Genomic DNA, 18764 nt, shown 5'->3' on the forward strand with positions numbered 1-18764 from the left:
CCCTTCCCTTCTGTTTCTCTCAAAGAGGCTTTGTTTTCTTTCAAAACTTCAACTAATCTTTTAAAAAAAAATCAATTTAGAATGAGGAAAGAATCTTTCATTCTTCCTACTTATCTTCCTCTTTCTCTCTCTCCTCTCCTCCCCCCATCCCCCCCCCTCCCCAGGAGTGGCCCTGGGAGCCCTCAACATTGACTCCGGACACCATGAAATCTCATGGCATCAGGTCAAACATGGGCAAGAAAACCTCCTGCTGATCACCTCCAACCGTCCTCCCTCAGCTGATGAATCAGTCCTCCTCCATGTTGAGCACCACTTGGAGGAAGCACTGAGGATAGCAAGGGCACAGAATGTACTCTGGGTGGGGGGACTTCAATGTCCATCACCAAGAGTGGCTCAGTAGCACCACTACTGACCGAGCTGGCCGAGTCCTGAAGGATATAGCTACCAGACTGGGCCTACGGCAGGTGGTGAGCGAACCAACACGAGGGAAAAACCTACTTGACCTCATCCTCACCAATCTACCTGTCGCAGATGCATCTGTCCATGACAGTATTGGTCGGAGTGACCACCGCACAGTCCTCGTGGAGATGAAGACCCGTCTTCGCACTGAGGACACCATCCAACGTGTTGTGTGGCATTATCACCGTCTAAATAGATTCAGAACAGATCTAGCAGCTCAAAACTGGGCATCCATGAGGTGCTGTGGGCCATCAGCAGCAGTAAAATTGTATTCCAGCACAATCTGTAATCTCATGGCCCAGCATATTCCTCACTCTACCATTACCAACAAGCCAGGGGATCAACCCTGGTTCAATGAGGAGTGTAGAAGAGCATGCCAGGAGCAGCGCCAGGCGTACCTAAAAATGTGGTGCCGACCTGTGAAGCTACAACTCAGGACTACATGCATGCTAAACAGCAGAAGCAACATACTATAGTCAGAGGTAAGCAATTCCACAACCAATGGATCCGATCAAAGCTCTGCAGTCCTGCCTCATCCAGTCATGAATGGTGGTGGACAATTAAACAATTAACGGAAGGAGGAGGCTCCGTAAACATCCCCATCCTCAATGATGGCGGAGTCCAGCACGTGAGTGCAAAAGACAAGGTTGAAGCGTTTGCAACCATCTTCAGCCAGAAGTGCCGAGTGGATGATCCATCTCGGCCTCCTCCTGATATCCCCACCATCACAGAAGCCAGCCTTCAGCCAATTCAATTCACTCCACATGATATCAAGAAACGGCTGAGTGCACTGGATACAGCAATGACTATGGGCCCCGACAACATCCCAGCTGTAGTGCTGAAGACTTGTGCTCCAGAACTAGCCGCGACTCTAGCCAAACTGTTCCAGTACAGCTACAACACTGGCATCTACCCCACAATGTGGAAAATTGCCTAGGTATGTCCTGACACAAAAAGTAGGACAAATCCAATCCGGCCAATTACTGCCCCATCAGTTTACTCTCAATCATCAGCAAAGTGATGGAAGGTGTCGTCGACAGTGCTATCAAGCGGCACTTACTCACCAATAACCTGCTCACCGACGCTCAGTTTGGGTTCCGCCAGGACCACTAGGCGCCAGACCTCATTACAGCCTTGGTCCAAACATGGACAAAAGAGCTGAAATCCAGAGGTGAGGTGAGAGTGACAGCCCTTGACATCAAGGCAGCATTTGACCGAGTGTGGCACCAAGGAGCCCCAGTAAAATTGAAATCGATGGGAATCAGGGGGAAAACTCTCCAGTGGCCGGAGTCATACCTAGGAAAAAGGAAGATGGTAGTAGTTGTTGGAGCCAATCATCTCAGCCCCAGGCCATTGCTGCAGGAGTTCCTCAGGGCAGTGTCCTAGGCCCAACCATCTTCAGCTGCTTCATCAATGACCTTCCCTCCATCATAAGGTCAGAAATGGGAATGTTCGCTGATGATTGCACAGTGTTCAGTTCCATTCGCAACCCCTCAGATAATGAAGCAGTCCGTGCCCGCATGCAACAAGACCTGGACAACATCCAGGCTTGGGCTCATAAGTGGCAAGTAACATTCGCGCCAAACAAGTGCCAGGCAATGACCATCTCCAACAAGAGAGAACCTAACCACCTCCCCTTGACATTCAATGGCATTACCATCACCGAATCCCCCACAATCAACATCCTCGGGGTCACCATTGACCAGAAACTTAACTGGACCAGCCACATAAATACTGTGGCTACGAGAGCAGGTCAGAGGTTGGGTATTCTGCGGCGAGTGACTCATCTCCTGACTCCCCAAAGCCTTTCCACCATCTACAAGGCACAAGTCAGGAGTGTGATTGAATACTCTCCACTTGCCTGGATGAGTGCAGCTCCAACAACACTCAAGAAGCTCGACACCATCCAAGATAAAGCAGCCCGCTTGATTGGCACCCTATCCACCACCCTAAACATTCACTCCATTCACCACCGGCGCACTGTGGCTGCAGTGTGCACCATCCACAGGATGCACTGCAGCAACTCGCCAAGGCTTCTTCGACAGCACCTCCCAAACCTGCGACCTCTACCACCTAGAAGGACAAGGACAAGGGCAGCAGGCACATGGTAACAACACCACCTGCACGTTCCCCTCCAAGTCACACACCACCCCAACTTGGAAATATATCGCCATTCCTTCATCATTGCTGGGTCAAAATCCTGGAACTCCCTTCCTAACAGCACTGTGGGAGAACCGTCACCACACAGACCGCAGCGGTTCAAGAAGGCGGCTCACCACCACCTTCTCAAGGGCAATTAGGGATGGGCAATAAATACTGGCCTCGCCAGTGACGCCCACATCCCATGAACGAATAAAGAAAAAAAAAATCTCGTACGAGTTAGAAATTAGAATCTGTATCTCACTGATGTAAACCATTAGCATTATCCTTTTCTAACGGTGGAAGGGAGATAGTTAACTAGCTGCAAGATTCAACTGAAGAGTTGACAGGAAATTGTGCATAAAATATGTCGACAAATTAGACACATGCATCAGAATAGAATGATATTTGGAGGAGGTTTAATTATCAAAAAATAGACTGGGATAGGGAAAATGTCTGCATTGAAAGAGGGGAGTTTTTTGGAGTGTTTTCTCAGTCAATATCTTGCACCTCCAACAGGAAGGATGCATTACTTGGACCTGGTTCTTGATATTGAAGCAGAGAAAGTGGCAACCAAAATGTAGGGGAGCATTTAGGAAGAATGACCACAATATAATTAGATACAACATGAAAATAGAGAATAAAAAGAGAAGTTGAGGACAAGGATATTTGACTTGAAAAAATGTTGTTTCTGTGCTGTAGCACTTATGATTCTAAAGGGACATGTTTTGACCTATATTCAACAAATTAAGGGAAATTCAGCACTCACAGTGGACATGCCGTACTTAGCAGGAGCACATTCAGAGATAGGGCTACAAAATTATAGCCCTCATTCTCCAACCCTCACTGCCTTCGAGAGTAGCTCCCAGCTGGAAGTGCAAGGGCACTGAAAACCCTATTAACTTATACACTGAAGTTGTGCAAGCAAATGATGTCTAGCGGTGAACGTGTGTATTGGATTTAATCTTCAGTTTTAATAATTTAGCATTCTTGAACACTTCACAATTTCTATAACACTGAATCACATCATAAAGATTAGCCATAATAATGATCTGGCAAATTGCATTGCTGATATCACAGCACATGTGTCCTGCATGTCAGAAACTGAGATGTTAAACAGCTGTTAGCATCTGCTTGTTTTGGCCTCTCCCCCTCTCTGCCAGTATTCATGGTGTGCTTGACCGTCATCTGAACCTCACAGAGTCAGCAAAAAGAATGCAGACATTTACGAGTGAATGTCATTTTTTTTCTAGTACTGATTGCCTTATGCAATGTACTGCAAAATCTTTGGCTCGTTGATTTTTTAATGTATTCTACAGGTTAAATTTGTATATAAAAGTCTTGAATTAAATAGAGAAACTAAGTTTTCACTCAAAGTTCAGTTGTACAATCTTTTTAATTCCAGAATTTATAATTTTTTGGAAAACGCTCTTGCACAATGATCCAATGCAAAACTACAAGACCTTGGTTAGGCCCCATCTAGAATAGTGTATCCTGTATTAAACTCCACTCTATTCTGGCCTTTCACACTCCGCCAGCTTCTTGTCGCTCATGATTTGAAAACGTATATAGCTTTCTGTTATTTCTAATCTTTATATCTAAGACCTCTCTTGATTTGTTAAGCTGCTTTCCGACATCCAGTACTAGATGAGCAGAAATTTCCTCCAACTAAATATTGGGAAGAGCAAATTTATTGTCTTCGTTCCCCGCCACAAACTTCGTTCCCAAGCCACTGACTCCATCCCTCTCCCTGGCTCCTGCCTGAGGCTGATCCAGACCGTTCGCAACCCTGGAGTCCTATTTGATCCTGAGATGAGCTTCCGACCCCCATATCCACTCCATCACCAAGACCGCTACTTCCGTAACATTGCCCGACTCCGCCCCTGCCTCAGCCCATCTGTCGCTGAAACCCTCATCCATTGCCTTTGTTACCTCTAGGCATTGGAATGCTCTCCTGGTCAGCCTCCCAACTTGCACCCTCCATAAACTTGAACTCATACAAAACTCTGCTGCCCGTATCCTAACTCACACCAAGTCCCGTTCACCTATCATCCCTGTGCTCGCTGACTGACATTGGCACCCAGTCCAGCAACGCCTCGATTTTAAAATTCTCCTCCTTGTTTTCAAATCCCTCAATGGCCTCCCCCCTTCCTATCGCTGTGGGCCATCAGCAGCAGCAGAATTGTATTCCAGCACAATCTGTAACCTCATGGCCCGGCATATTCCTCACTCTACCATTACCAACAAGCCAGGGGATCAACCCTGGTTCAATGAGGAGTGCAGAAGAGCATGCCAGGAGCAGCACCAGGCGTACCTAAAAATGAGGTGCCAACCTGGTGAGGCTACAACAAAGGATTACATGCATGCTAAACAGCGGAAGCAACATGCTATCGACAGAGCTAAGCGATTCCACAACCAACGGATCAGATCAAAGCTCTGCAGTCCTGCCACATCCAGTCGTGAATGGTGGTGGACAATTAAACAACTAACGGGAGGAGGAGGCTCTGCAAACATCCCCATTCTCAATGATGGCGGAGTCCAGCACGTGAGTGCAAAAGACAAGGCTGAAGCGTTTGCAACCATCTTCAGCCAGAAGTGTCGAGTGGATAATCCATCTCAGCCTCCTCCCGATATCCCCACCATCACGGAAGCCAGTCTTCGGCCAATTCGATTCACTCCACGTGATATCAAGAAACGGCTGAGTGCACTGGATACAGCAAAGGCTATGGGCCCCGACAACATCCCAGCTGCAGTGCTGAAGACTTGTGCTCCAGAACTAGCTGCGCCTCTAGCCAAGCTGTTCCAGTACAGCTACAACACTGGCATCCACCCGACAATGTGGAAAATTGCCCAGGTATGTCCTGTCCACAAAAAGCAGGACAAATCCAATCCGGCCAATTACTGCCCCATCAGTCTACTCTCAATCATCAGCAAAGTGATGGAAGGTGTCGTCGACAGTGCTATCAAGCGGCACTTACTCACCAATAACCTGCTCACCGATGCTCAGTTTGGGTTCCGCCAGGACCACTCGGCTCCAGACCTCATTACAGCCTTGGTCCAAACATGGACAAAAGAGCTGAATTCCAGAGGTGAGGTGAGAGTGACTGCCCTTGACATCAAGGCAGCATTTGACCGAGTGTGGCACCAAGGAGCCCTAGTAAAATTGAAGTCAATGGGAATCAGGGGGAAAACTCTCCAGTGGCTGGAGTCATACCTAGCACAAAGGAAGATGGTAGTGGTTGTTGGAGGCCAATCATCTCAGCCCCAGGGCATTGCTGCAGGAGTTCCTCAGGGCAGTGTCCTACGCCCAACCATCTTCAGCTGCTTCATCAATGACCTTCCCTCCATCATAAGGTCAGAAATGGGGATGTTCGCTGATGACTGCACAGTGTTCAGTTCCATTCGCAACCCCTCAGATAATGAAGCAGTCCGAGCCTGCATGCAGCAAGACCTGGACAACATCCAGGCTTGGGCTCATAAGTGGCAAGTAACATTCGCGCCAGATAAGTGCCAGGCAATGACCATCTCCAACAAGAGAGAGTCTAACCACCTCCCCTTGACATTCAACGGCATTACCATCGCCGAATCCCCCACCATCAACCTCCTGGGGGTCACCATTGACCAGAAACTTAACTGGACCAGCCATATAAATACTGTGGCTACGAGAGCAGGTCAGAGGCTGGGTATTCTGCGGCGAGTGACTCACCTCCTGACTCCCCTAAGCCTTTCCACCATCTACAAGGCACAAGTCAGGAGTGTGATGGAATACTCTCCACTTGCCTGGATGAGTGCAGCTCCAACAACACTCAAGAAGCTCGACACCATCCAAGATAAAGCAGCCCGCTTGATTGGCACCCCATCCACCACCCTAAACATTCACTCCCTTCACCACCGGCGTACTGTGGCTGCAGTGTGTACCATCCACAGGATGCACTGCAGCAACTCGCCAAGGCTTCTTCGACAGCACCTCCCAAACCCGCGACCTCTACCACCTAGAAGGACAAGGGCAGCAGGCGCATGGGAACAACACCACCTGCACGTTCCCCTCCAAGTCACACACCATCCCGACTTGGAAATATATCGCCGTTCCTTCATTGTCGCTGGGTCAAAATCCTGGAACTCCCTTCCTAACAGCACTGTGGGAGAACCGTCACCACACGGACTGCAGCGGTTCAAGAAGGCGGCTCACCACCACCTTCTCGAGGGCAATTAGGGATGGGCAATAAATGCCGGCCTTGCCAGCGACGCCCACATCCCGTGAACGAATAAAAAAAAAAAACCTCCTCCAGCTCTACAACCCTCAAGATCTCTTCCAATTCTTGCTTCTTGCGCATCCCCAATTTTAATTGCTCCACCATTGGCGGCTGTGCCATCAGCTGCCTTGGCCCTAAGCTCTGGAATTCCCTCACTAAGCCTCTCCACCTCTCTACCTCTCTCTCCTCCTTTAAGATGCTCCTTAAATCCAACCTCTTTGACCAAGTTTTTGGTCAGCTGTCCTAATATATCCTTAAGTGACTCGGTGTTAAATTTTGTTTGATAATCGCTCCTGTGAAGTGCCTTGGGATGTTTTACTACGTTAAAGGAACATAGGAACAGGAGTCGGCCATTCAGCCTCTCGTGCCTGCTCCGCCATTTGATAAGATCATGGCTGATCTGTGATCTAACTCCATATACCTGCCTTTGGCCCATATCCCTTAATGCCTTTGATTGCCAAAAAGCAATATATCTCAGATTTAAATTTAGCAATTGAGCTAGTATCAATTGCCGTTTGCGGAAGAGAGTTCCAAACTTCAACCACCCTTTGTGTGTAGAAATGTTTTCTAATCTCACTCCTGAAAGGTCTGGCTCTAATTTTTAGACTGTGCCCCCTACTCCTAGAATCCCCAACCAGCGGAAATAGTTTCTCTCTATCCACCCTATCCGTTCCCCTTAATATCTTATAAACTTCGATCAGATCACCCCTTAACCTTCGAAACTCTGGAGAATACAACCCCAATTTGTGTAATCTCTCCTCGCAACTTAACCCTTGAAGCCCGGGTATCATTCTAGTAAACCTACGCTGCACTTCCTCCAAGGTCAATATGTCCTTCCGAAGGTGCGGTGCCCAGAACTGCTCACAGTACTCCAGGTGCGGTCTAACCAGGGTTTTGTATAGCTGCAGCATAACTTCTGCCCCCTTGTACTCTAGTCCTCTAGATATAAAGGCCAACATTCCATTAGCCTTGTTGATTATTTTCTGCACCTGTTCATGACACTTCAATGATCTGTGTACCTGAACCTCTCGGTCCCTTTGGACATCCACTGTTTTTAACTTTTTACCATTTAGAAAGTACCCTGTTCTATCCTTTTTTGATCCAAAGTGGATGACCTCACATTTGTCTACATTGAATTCCATTTGCCACAGTTTTGCCCATTCACCTAATCTATCAATATCGCTTTGTAATTTTATGTTTTCATCTACACTGCTTACAATGCCACCAATCTTTGTGTCATCGGCAAACTTAAATATGAGACTTTCTATGCCTTCATCTAAGTCGTTAATAAATATTGTGAATAATTGAGGCCCCAAGACAGATCCCTGCGGGACTCCACTAGTCACATCCTGCCAATGTGAGTACTTTCCCATTATCCCTACTCTCTGTCGCCTTTCGCTCAGCCAACTTCCTAACCAAGTCCGTACTTTTCCCTCGATTCCATGGGCTTCTGTCTTAGCTAACAGTCTCTTATGTGGGACCTTATCAAATGCCTTCTGGAAGTCCATATAAATAACATCCATTGACATTCCCCTGTCCCCTACTTTAGTCACCTCTTCAAAAAATTCAATCAGGTTTGTCAGGCACGACCTACCTTTCACAAATCCATGCTGGCTCTCTCTGATTAACTGAAAATTCTCGAGGTGTTCAGTCATCCTATCCTTAATTATAGACTCCAGCATTTTCCCCACAACAGATGTTAGGCTAACTGGTCTGTAATTCCCTGGTTTCCCTCTCCTTTCTTAAAAAACGGAGTGACGTGCAATTTTCCAATCCAGAGGGACAGTTCCTGAATCTAGAGAACTTTGAAAGATTATAGTTAGGGCATCTGCAATGTGCTCACCTACATCCTTTAAAACCCTGGGATGGAAACCATCTGGTCCTGGGGATTTGTCACTCTTTAGTGCTATTATTTTCTTCATTACTGTTGCTTTACTTATATTAATTTTATCGAGTCCCTGTGCCCGATTCAATATTAGTTTTCTTGGGATTTCCGGCATGCTATCGCAAAGTAATTGTTCAACATGTCCACCATTTCCCCATTGTCAATGACAATATCCCCACTTTCAGTTTTTAAGGGGCCAACACTGCTCCTGACCACCCTCTTTTTCCTAATGTAACTATAAAAGTTTTTCGTATTGGTTTTGATATCCCTTGCAAGTCTCTTTTCATACTCTCTTTTTGTCGCTCTTACTATCTGTTTTGTGACCCTTTGTTGATCTTTGTATCTTTCCCATTCGCCAGGATCTGTGCCATTTTTTGCCTTTTTGTGTGCCCTTTCCTTATGTCTAATTCTGTCCCTTACCTCTTTAGTTGTCCATGGCTGTTTTTTTTGGCAAGTAGAGTTCTTGCCCCTCAAGGGTATAAACTGATTCTGTATCACACTAAATGTTTCTTTAAACATTTTCCACTGATCATCAGTCGTTTTACCCATTAACAGATTTGCCCAGTTTACTGTGGACAGTCTCTGTCTCATCCCATTGAAGTCGGCCTTACCCAAGTCTAGAATCTTAGCAGCTGACTCACCTTTTTCCCTTTCAAACACTACATTGAACTCGATCATGTTATGATCGCTATTGGATAGATGTTCGAGGTGCAAGATAAATACAAGTGGTTGTTGTTGAGACTTAGATTTTTTAAAAATTTGTGAATTGCCTGCAGTAAAGAAGTGGTGCATAAGTTATGGTAGCTAAGTAGTAAGTATTTAACACAGAACTCCTATATACTGATGCAATTGCATTTACACCTGTATCCAAATTAACCGTGGCTTAGTCCAGATGTAATCCTGAGATCTGGATCATCTACACTGCTGCTGACCTCAGACCTCAAAATCCTATTGTGCAGCTGCCCATATGGATCGCAGTACAATGGCATCATGTCACAACATGGATGTGTGACTGTTGTCTGGAAACCAGTGCAACACATCAAAAGCCAGCTCAGCTTCTATGCCAGAGCCTCATAGGCCTTTTGTAGCCATGTGAAATCCACATGCAAAGAGAAGGGTATGTTTAGTACCAGCATGACAACAGTTATTAGAGTTAACTGTGCCAAAGTTCATCAAAGACAGATCCATAATACATTCCCTCCAAGTCAAGCTTTGTATGAAGTGGTCCTTTAAATTTCCAATTTCCAAAAGCAGTTTTGTGACATTAGATGGGAAGGATTTTTTTATATCACTGTGTGCAAACAATGATTTGGATATTTTGGCACAATTTCTTCAAATTGTGTGGCTGGCCTTGAGGAATTCATGATATGCCTTTATTTGTGCAGGCTTATTATTAAATACTAGATATTTTTTAGTCATATATTCACACAGAGGAGGAAAAGTTGAAATAAAAACATATTTTCAGTTAGAACATATTTTCTCATTCTGCATTGGTAAACTGGTAACAAGATAGTATTTTGAAGTCAAGGGTACTTAATTTGTTGCAGTAATGAATGTTGTTTAACCACTTAGACACTCAAAAAAGATTTCAACATTTAACTTGTTTTAAAAAGATCTCTGTTTAGTTTATTAATATTGCAAATTCAAAAGTGCTATGTGGATCTGTAGATTTGACATTCCATGCCAGAACTATCAGTATAAAGATGGCACAATGCCAGGGAACATTAAGTTTACAATGGACTGTGACATGAAATGGATGTGGATTCATACCTACCTGATCTCAACCGTTTCATCATGGAGAGGTTGTGGGTGTAAGCAGACACCGGCTCATATGGAGCAAAGGAGAATCAGGAAAAGTCACTCTTGTGCATCTTCTGAGAGCTAGTTATGAAGCCACATTGGCAGAAACCACAGCCCGGGTTACCTATCCACCCTCTTGGTCAGGAATGGTGTGACTGTGAAGTGACCTCGAGAGAGAAAAAAAACAATAAAGTATCATTTTTTAAAAATCAAGAGTTCCCTTGATGGCCAGTATGAAAAGGCAAAACCCAGTGTACTGCTAAGCCATGCAAACCAGAAGATCTCAGGTTTGAATCCCAGCTGAGATCAACTAACTTAGTACTGACTGGGGATTGAACCTGGGATTTTCTTAGTCTGTATGGCTCAATTGCCCATTGGAAAAACCTGCTGAGCCATCAAAGGGCTAAAATCAAAGCCCTAAATTTCCGATGTTTTGGAACGTGCAATTTGAATGCAGGGGCAGAAAATTGGGGCAGAATCCATTTCTGTCCCTTTCTTACAGCGTTGAGAAATTCCAGCGGGAGGGAGTGGAAAAAGGAGCCGTAAGTGGGCCCCACAATGCCGTATCTCAACGAGAGAGATTGATTGCCATTTGGATAGCGGCAGACCAACAAAGGACCAGAGATTAACCAGAATTTTTTATTTGCGGCACTAAGCCGGACCTGCGACTGCCCAATGAAGTGGCAAAGTGTCACTCCAGAATTCTGCTGGCTCTGCGGAGGTGACCTGATCACAGTGCTATTTTGGTGCTAGTCAATAAAAAAAACTAAACACACAACAAAACAATTTTTATAATCACAATATCCTGTCACGTTTTGAGATTTCTGACTATTTTGCCACTTGAGGATCTTGCTATGATTCGTATTAAAATGTTACTTTTAAGTTAAATTTGCTCTCCAGGGGTTATAGTCCCTCAGCAAGATGGCTGAAGAATATGTATTCAAGCCAGATGAACCAGCTTGTGCATTGCTACTCGCATAGTGCTCCAGCTTGAGACATTGAAACAGATTTAGTTGTTTCTGTGGAGCAGCTAGATCCATCAGACCGGTTATTAACTCCAGACGGGAGTGGTGTGGGTGAGAGCTGGGACAGATGGGAAACTGCCCAGCCCTTCTCAGTGTGATGCTCAGTTGATTGTAACTCCCGGGTCTCATCTGCATGACCCACGTCAATCTCTTACCCAAACCCAGTAGGATGCTAACTGGCTTGCAGGAGGGAACAGGTGATTTCCGGCCGTCGCGAGGGATCCAACAGGACGGTCCTCGTCAGTCGGTGGGGGGACGGGAGTGGGGTATGGACAAGAGGGCATTGCGGGTTAGGAGCGGGGGAAGGATGCCTGGGGCAGGGGCTGCACAAGATTTCCTTGTGGGGCCTGGAAGAGCACTCCTGATCCTCCTGGCCCACAAGGAAACCAAACAAAAAGTACATTTACTCATCTTTCAGGGCCTCCCCTGGCCCTGGATTTGCTTACTGCCAGGTTGGCCTTGCAGGGAAGCCACCAGGGCTTGGGTTGAAATAGCATAATTAAAGCAGGACCCCGCTACTTTCCAACAATGTTCCACCCACCTGCTCAAAAGAGCAGGTTAAAGTTCCAATCCACGGGGAAGGCAGCGGGATCGCAGCAGGTTAGCCGCTGCGGCCATTTTAACTGCCTTGCCCCCTTTCCGCCCTATCATGTTAGGATGGTCATATTCACGTGGGGAACAGCAGGAGATAATTTCTAGGAGGCCCCAGCTCACGGGGGTGAAATAATTGGCAGCTCTACTGGTTAACTCCCAGACAGGGAGAAGGTCGGCGATCAAGTTACTGACTTCCTGTCCAGCTAGCAAACAAAAAGAACAGGAGAACACGTAATCCAGTTCAGTTTGGTAAGATCTGGGAAGGGAGCCAGACTTAGCAAGAAAAGCTCCCTCATCTTTAGTTGGAGCCTGTCAGACCAGAGGAAGGACTGACCAGAAAAGCGAATATTTAGGCTGCTAACAATGTGGTGTATTTTATTATTTTCTTTGTTATAAGGAGCGATGCTGAATTAAGTTGAAGTCCAGTGAGATTTACACTGTACCATTCACAAAATAAACCAGCTTGATGATTCATATTTGGTCTCATCTCACTAGAGTGTTAATCAGTCTGCCTTTCAGAAGGCAGGAGAAATGCACATAGAGGCACATGTGAGATTACAGTAGCCAGTTCATAGAAGAGATTTTTATTGTTACGGCCGAGTCATGACAGTATAACTCAGGGCCGTAACAAGGAAAATCCCTTATATGAATTGGATACTGAAATCTCACCTGTGCCTCCGTGCACTTCTACACTGCTCTGAAAGGCAGACTGATTAACACTTTAGTGAGACAAGGCCAAGTAAGAATTGTATCATGTGACTAGCTATTGGACAGTAAAGGCAAACTGGTTCAGAATGCTGGCGCTGAATTCCTGAGAATATCTTGCGCAAACTCAATATTTTTATCACATCCATATTATAAGGTGTTTCTGACCAGCAGTTTGGCCCTGAAATCAAACCATTGGATATTGATGTCCAAACAATTAATATATTCTTCCAAGATTCCTTCATCTGTTATTTTAGCGGAGTTGTTAACCCATTTACTTTAAACAGATAAATGCTTCCACTAAAACAGCAGGAAACAAAATTTTAGATAAAAGCATTAAGCAATTGTATGGCGGTATCCACAGCATAATGCCAGGGCCTTTATGTTCAACAATTAAAGCTGGAACTCATTCCCATTTGCCACAGCCTGATAGTCAATGGGTTGCAGTTTCCTAAGAGTACTCAAGTCTCAGGGGTTGGAAAAATTAGTAACCCAACTCATCCCACCGGGCACGTCATCTGTTAAACAAACAGAATACAGCACTGGTGGTAACACAGCATTCTAGAGAGGTCAGAAATCCCTGGTTGTAATACTCGGAGAGCTACATTTCCACATCAGGAATTGTGTGTATAGCGAAGGGGGAGTATGGGGCAGAATGCAAAAAAAAAGGCACGTTAGATCATCTAAAAGGTGCTAGTGTTTTTCCAACATAGATATTTTTTATTCAAATAAATGAGGGAAATGTGAAATCTTCCTGATGAACTCTTTTAATTTGTTCACAGCTAATGATGAAGAAAGGGAGCCACTTCCCTCGTTAGAGAAACCTGGCTGGTACTCACAAGGTAACTGGAGCCATCTTAATGAACTACTGAAAACGATAACTGGAAAATCAGAGCCAAAGGTACGCTGAGAGTTTATGGTATATAAATAATACTATTAAAGTAAACTATTTACCGCAGTCTTTTTTTACTCCCAGATATTTTTTCATCCTTTCCAAGATATTTCTCATAGGAGATAAAACTCAAAGGTGTAAGTAAGAAAGCAAGATGACCAATTGCCATCTTAGAATTTCGCTAACAATAGATAAGAACTGTGGAAAAATCCGGATAGTGTCCTGATATGATTTACAATTCTGCTAATTATCATTTCTGTTCTGCAAATATATGAATCCATTTTGATTTTCTGTCCATTCTACTTGTTTTGATATATTAGTAGTTCTATTATAAAAGAATTCGTGTTCCTCCATCTGGGCTGCTCACAGCAACTGGAAGAGAGAAATGTGTAAGTCGATTATAAATTAATTTTTATTGTTAGCTGATCTCCCATGAAGTTGCTCATGGGCAATTCAAGGTCCAGAATAGGGTTATGATCTTTATCATGGTCCCATTCTGAGTCAGGAAGTATAGAATTAAAAAAAAAATTAAAACCAGGTTATATCAAGAGAAATAGAGGTTTGTTGAGGTTTTGCTTCCGGTGACTATTAACTTAAAGCAAACTCAGATAACCCAAGAGAAAATGGTTTATTCAGTTACAGAACCAGTTCCACACAATATCACATTTCCTACCTGGAATACTCAAAATGATTCCCAAAAAAATCGACATTATTAGGTTAATCACTGCCTGTTAAGAGAATAAACGATGCCTCCTAGTCACTTTACCATGGGTCTCACCTGTATAATAGTGCCAGTGGCACACAAAACTGTGATGGTAACTGTTCGGAAAGGTTTTTCCAGCATTTTGGAATCTTTATTGTATATTTAATGTATGAAAACCTTCTAAAGGAAGGCAAATTTTATGAGATTGAAGACTGAAAGCACAAATTGTTGCTAAATCAGCTGGGGATTCCAAGGGAGGTTTAAATCCCTAGATCCAATCGTGCCAACTCTGAGACTAGGATGCTCCAATGAGTTGTTTGGTTGCTCCAATCTCAGTAGAATGTTTTTTTGTTGGTTGGGTAGTTGACAAGGTAATTGGAGGGAGAAGAGGGAAACTTACACATGTGGCTCTTGATCATGAGGAAAATGGCATAAGGGTGACGATCCAATATGTCTACATCAACTATTGAGATTCTTGTTGTAAGGCAAGTATAATGGCAATATTAGAGTTGAAAAGAATAGAATAGTATGAAGCCATTAATGGTTTCATGATATTGGCTACATTTGGCATACTTGGGTACCCTCAACTATAAACACAGAATTGCAACAAATTGAAAAATAGTTCCAGAAATCCCCATTTGATGCCTGTTTGAGGATGTCTGCTAGCAATAGCTTAAAATAAATGTAGGTAAATCATATTCTTGATCATATTCTTAGCTGTGCTATTACTAAAGGAACTGAATATTATCAGTCCTTAGACTGAATACTTACCCAAGCTTTGTAAACCAATCAGTACAATTATCAGAGATAAAGCAACACTAAACTTCTTTGTTTACTTCAAATTGAAGTAGACCATTTTAGTGAGTAAAGTTTTTGGTAAGATGCCTGCTCAGACTAAGATTTGACCTGCCCTCAGTAAACAAATATTTAAAAGGATGTACTGGTTCTGAAAACTTCATTTTGTAGCCAGAAATGTTTGTGTTGCAGCGAAAAGTCGCCATCACCACAGTATGAATCCCACAGTAGAATAATAGAATCATAAAAAAGTTACAGCATGGAAGGAGGCCATTCAGCCCATCAAGTCCATGCCGGCTCTATGCAAGAGCAATCAAGCTAGTTCCACTCCCCCGCCCTATCCCTGAAACCCTGCAAATTTTTTCCTTTCAAGTACTTATCCAGTTCCCTTTTGAAGACCATGATTGAATCTGCCTCCACCACCCCCACCCCCCAAGGCAGTGCGATCCAGATCCTAACCGCTCACTGTGTAAAAAAGTTTTTCCTCATGTCACGTTTGGTTCTTTTGCCAGTCACCTTAAATCTATGTCCTCTGGTTCTTGACCCTTCCACCAATGGGAACAGTTTCTCTTTTCTACTCTGTCTAAACATTTCATGATTTTGAATACCTCTATCAAATCTCCTCTCAATCTTCTCTGTTCCAAGGAGAACAACCCCAGCTTCTCCAGTATATCCACGTAACTAAAGTCCCTCATTCTAGTCAATCTCTTCTGCACCCTGTCTAAGGCCTTCACATCTTTCCTAAAGTGTGGTGCCCAGAACTGGACACAATACTGCAGTTGTGGCCGAACCAGTGTTTTATAAAGGTTCATCATGACTTCCTTGCTTTTGTACTCTATGCCTCTATTCATAAAGCCCAGGATCCCGTATGCTTTTTTAACCACTTTCTCAACCTGCCCTGCCACCTTCAATGATTTGTGTACATATACCCCCAGACCTCTCTGTTCCTGTACCCTTTTAGAATTATGCCTTTTAGATTATATTGTTTCTCCTTTTTGATCTCTAATCGGCCCCACCCCTCCTCTTATGAACCGTTTACTGTCCACAGCCTGTAGAAGACTTTTGGATTCTCATTTATGTTGGCTGCTTGTCTATTCTCATACTCTCTCTTTGCCTCTCTTATTTCCTTTTTCACTTCTGCTCTGAATTTTCTATATTCAGCCTGGTTCTCACTCGTGTTATCAATCTATCATACGCTCCTTTTTTCTGTTTCTTCTTACACACTATCTTCTTTTGTCATCCAGAGAGCTCTGGCTTTAGTTGCTCTACCTTTCCCCCTTGTGGGAATGTACCTAGACTGTACCTGAACCATCTCCTCCATAAAGGCCGCCCATTGTTCAATTACAATTTTGCCTGCCAATCTTTGATTCCAATGTATCTGTTCTCATCCCACTGAAATTGGCCCTCCTCCAATTGAGTATTTTTATTTTAGTGTGGTCCAGCTGATAATGAAACAGCTGTTACATTGGGACTGCAGCATATCGTGAGAACTGAGATTTAAAAAAAATATATATATTGTTCTTCAGATGTGGGTGACATGAGCACATAATTGCTCGATCCTGAGAAGGTGGGGTGTTCTCCTTAAACCGCTGCAGCCCTTGTGATGGTGCTTTTACAGTGGTGTTAGGTAGGTATTTCCAGATTTGTGCATGACTTGGAGAGGAACATTGTGATTATGGTGTTCCCACAACATTGCTGCTTTTGTTCTTCTTGGTGGTAGAAGTCGTAGGGGAGGGAGGTGCTGTCGAAGTAACCTTAGTGAGTTGCTGCAGTGAATCCTGCAGATTGTGACATGCTGCAGGCACAGTGCACCAGTGAAGGAGGGGATGGATATTGAGTCCAATGGCAGAAACACCAGTCAAGTGAACTGCTCTGTCCTGAATGGTGTTGAGTATTCTTGTAGATGCACCCATTCAGGCGAGTGGTGAGTATTCCTTCACACTCCGGATTTGAGCCTTGTAGATAGTGGAGAGGTTTTGAAGGGTCAGGATTTGAACCAGTCGTCGCAGAGTACCCAGCCTCTGTCCAGCTCTTGTAGCTACGGTGTTCATATGGCTGGTCCAATTCAATTTCTGGTCAATGGTGATCCCCAGGCTGTTGATGGTGGGAGACTCGGCAATGGTGGTGCCATTGAAGAGGATTTTTAACTCCCTCTGCCTGGTAGTGGGATTAAAATCGAGGCGGTCATTCTCACTTGCTTCCCACCCATCACTATATTGCCTCCGTTGTTTTCATGGGCGGCTGAGGCACTCACCTGAATCCTGATGTATGTCACCTAAGGCAGGAGCCTCATCAATCCATGCAAATCAGGGTCCAAAGACATTCGTTGGACCCCGGTGCAATTTTAAACGGCCCTACTGGGCGGAGTGTGTGCCGTGGATGCTTTGCTTAGTAAAATCTGATGGGCACAATGAAGAGGCCCGATAAGGTAAGTGTTTTGATTATATTTGTGGGGCTCAGCACGAGTAGAGTGCACCTTTGGGCTCTGCAAGAATAATGTGGGTCACTGCCACCCCAGGCTCCTCCCCCTCCTGCAATCACAACCCCGCCCACCCCAGACCTACCTTTTACCTGACCTGCTGGGTCTTCTTCTGGGCCAGTCTTGCATCGGCCCAGAGCCTTCGAGCTGCACTGGACGCCCGTTCGGTTTGAAATGGTTTATAATGTACTTCCAAAATGTTAACAGAATACTGATTTTTTTTTTAACTTAACCCAGATAGACTCTGTCTGAGCACCACTATTGTTCAATAACTTTCCTTTCTATGGGTGAAATTATGGCCCTGGGTTTCAGTAGGGTCAGTGATACGCCTGGCCTAAGTGAGTTGGGGGTTGCAGATTGCCCACAAGGAAAGTGGCTAGGACCCAGATACACTGGGGGGAAAAAAATTGGATAGGGCCTGTTTTTGGGCGGGGGTAGCACAATCCGCTATTACCCTGTGCCCAATGGCCCCTGCGCAGGCAGGACGAGACTTTCGTCAGGTCTGAGGACTTGCCTGCAATTTGCATTGGAAATTAGCATTCGATGTGCATTCCATGCAATTTGCACTTTCTACCAGCAGGGAAGCTCCAATCTCTTAAAGGCAGGCTGTCTCTTAAAAATTTCTTAAAGGTCGCTGGTACCTGTTATTTGCTGAAATTAACAGTCTGCTATCTGAACGGAGATCAGACATCACACATGTAAAACACAGATGTAGGTCCTGTCCCTGTGTTTACAAACTGATGAGTTATATCAAAACATTGAATAAAGGTTGCGCATTACTAAATCCCATATCTTCCAATCTGCATGCCAGATCTCACCAATCTGCCAATCTGAGTTGGCCTGCGAGAGTGCGTGCACCAAGGTTCTCTGCTGATGCACTAGAGATCTTGGTGCAAGAGGTGGACAGAAGGAGGGGCATCCTATATCTGCGGTGGGTGGGGGGGGACAGCAAGAAGCCCTCCAGACATATACCCAAAAGGCAGTGGGAGGCAGCGGGGGACGAAGTCAATGCCGTACTCAACTCTTCCAAACAGA

At 44.7% G+C, this 18764-nt stretch overlaps 1 protein-coding gene across 4 annotated transcripts in view; it reads left to right on the plus strand.

Annotated features, from left to right (window-relative positions):
• Positions 1–18764, plus strand: part of nt5dc1 (5'-nucleotidase domain containing 1) — a 568661-nt gene that overhangs the window by 463886 nt on the left and 86011 nt on the right. For all 4 annotated transcript variants that reach the window (XM_067984694.1, XM_067984695.1, XM_067984698.1 and 1 more), the window contains exon 9: positions 13643–13761. In XM_067984694.1, the coding sequence (XP_067840795.1) occupies positions 13643–13761 (119 nt within the window). The remainder of the gene's footprint in view (positions 1–13642; positions 13762–18764) is intronic.

Source organism: Heptranchias perlo, chromosome 5 (assembly GCF_035084215.1).
Source record: "Heptranchias perlo isolate sHepPer1 chromosome 5, sHepPer1.hap1, whole genome shotgun sequence".
In the NCBI taxonomy this organism is placed as follows: Eukaryota; Metazoa; Chordata; class Chondrichthyes; order Hexanchiformes; family Hexanchidae; genus Heptranchias; species Heptranchias perlo.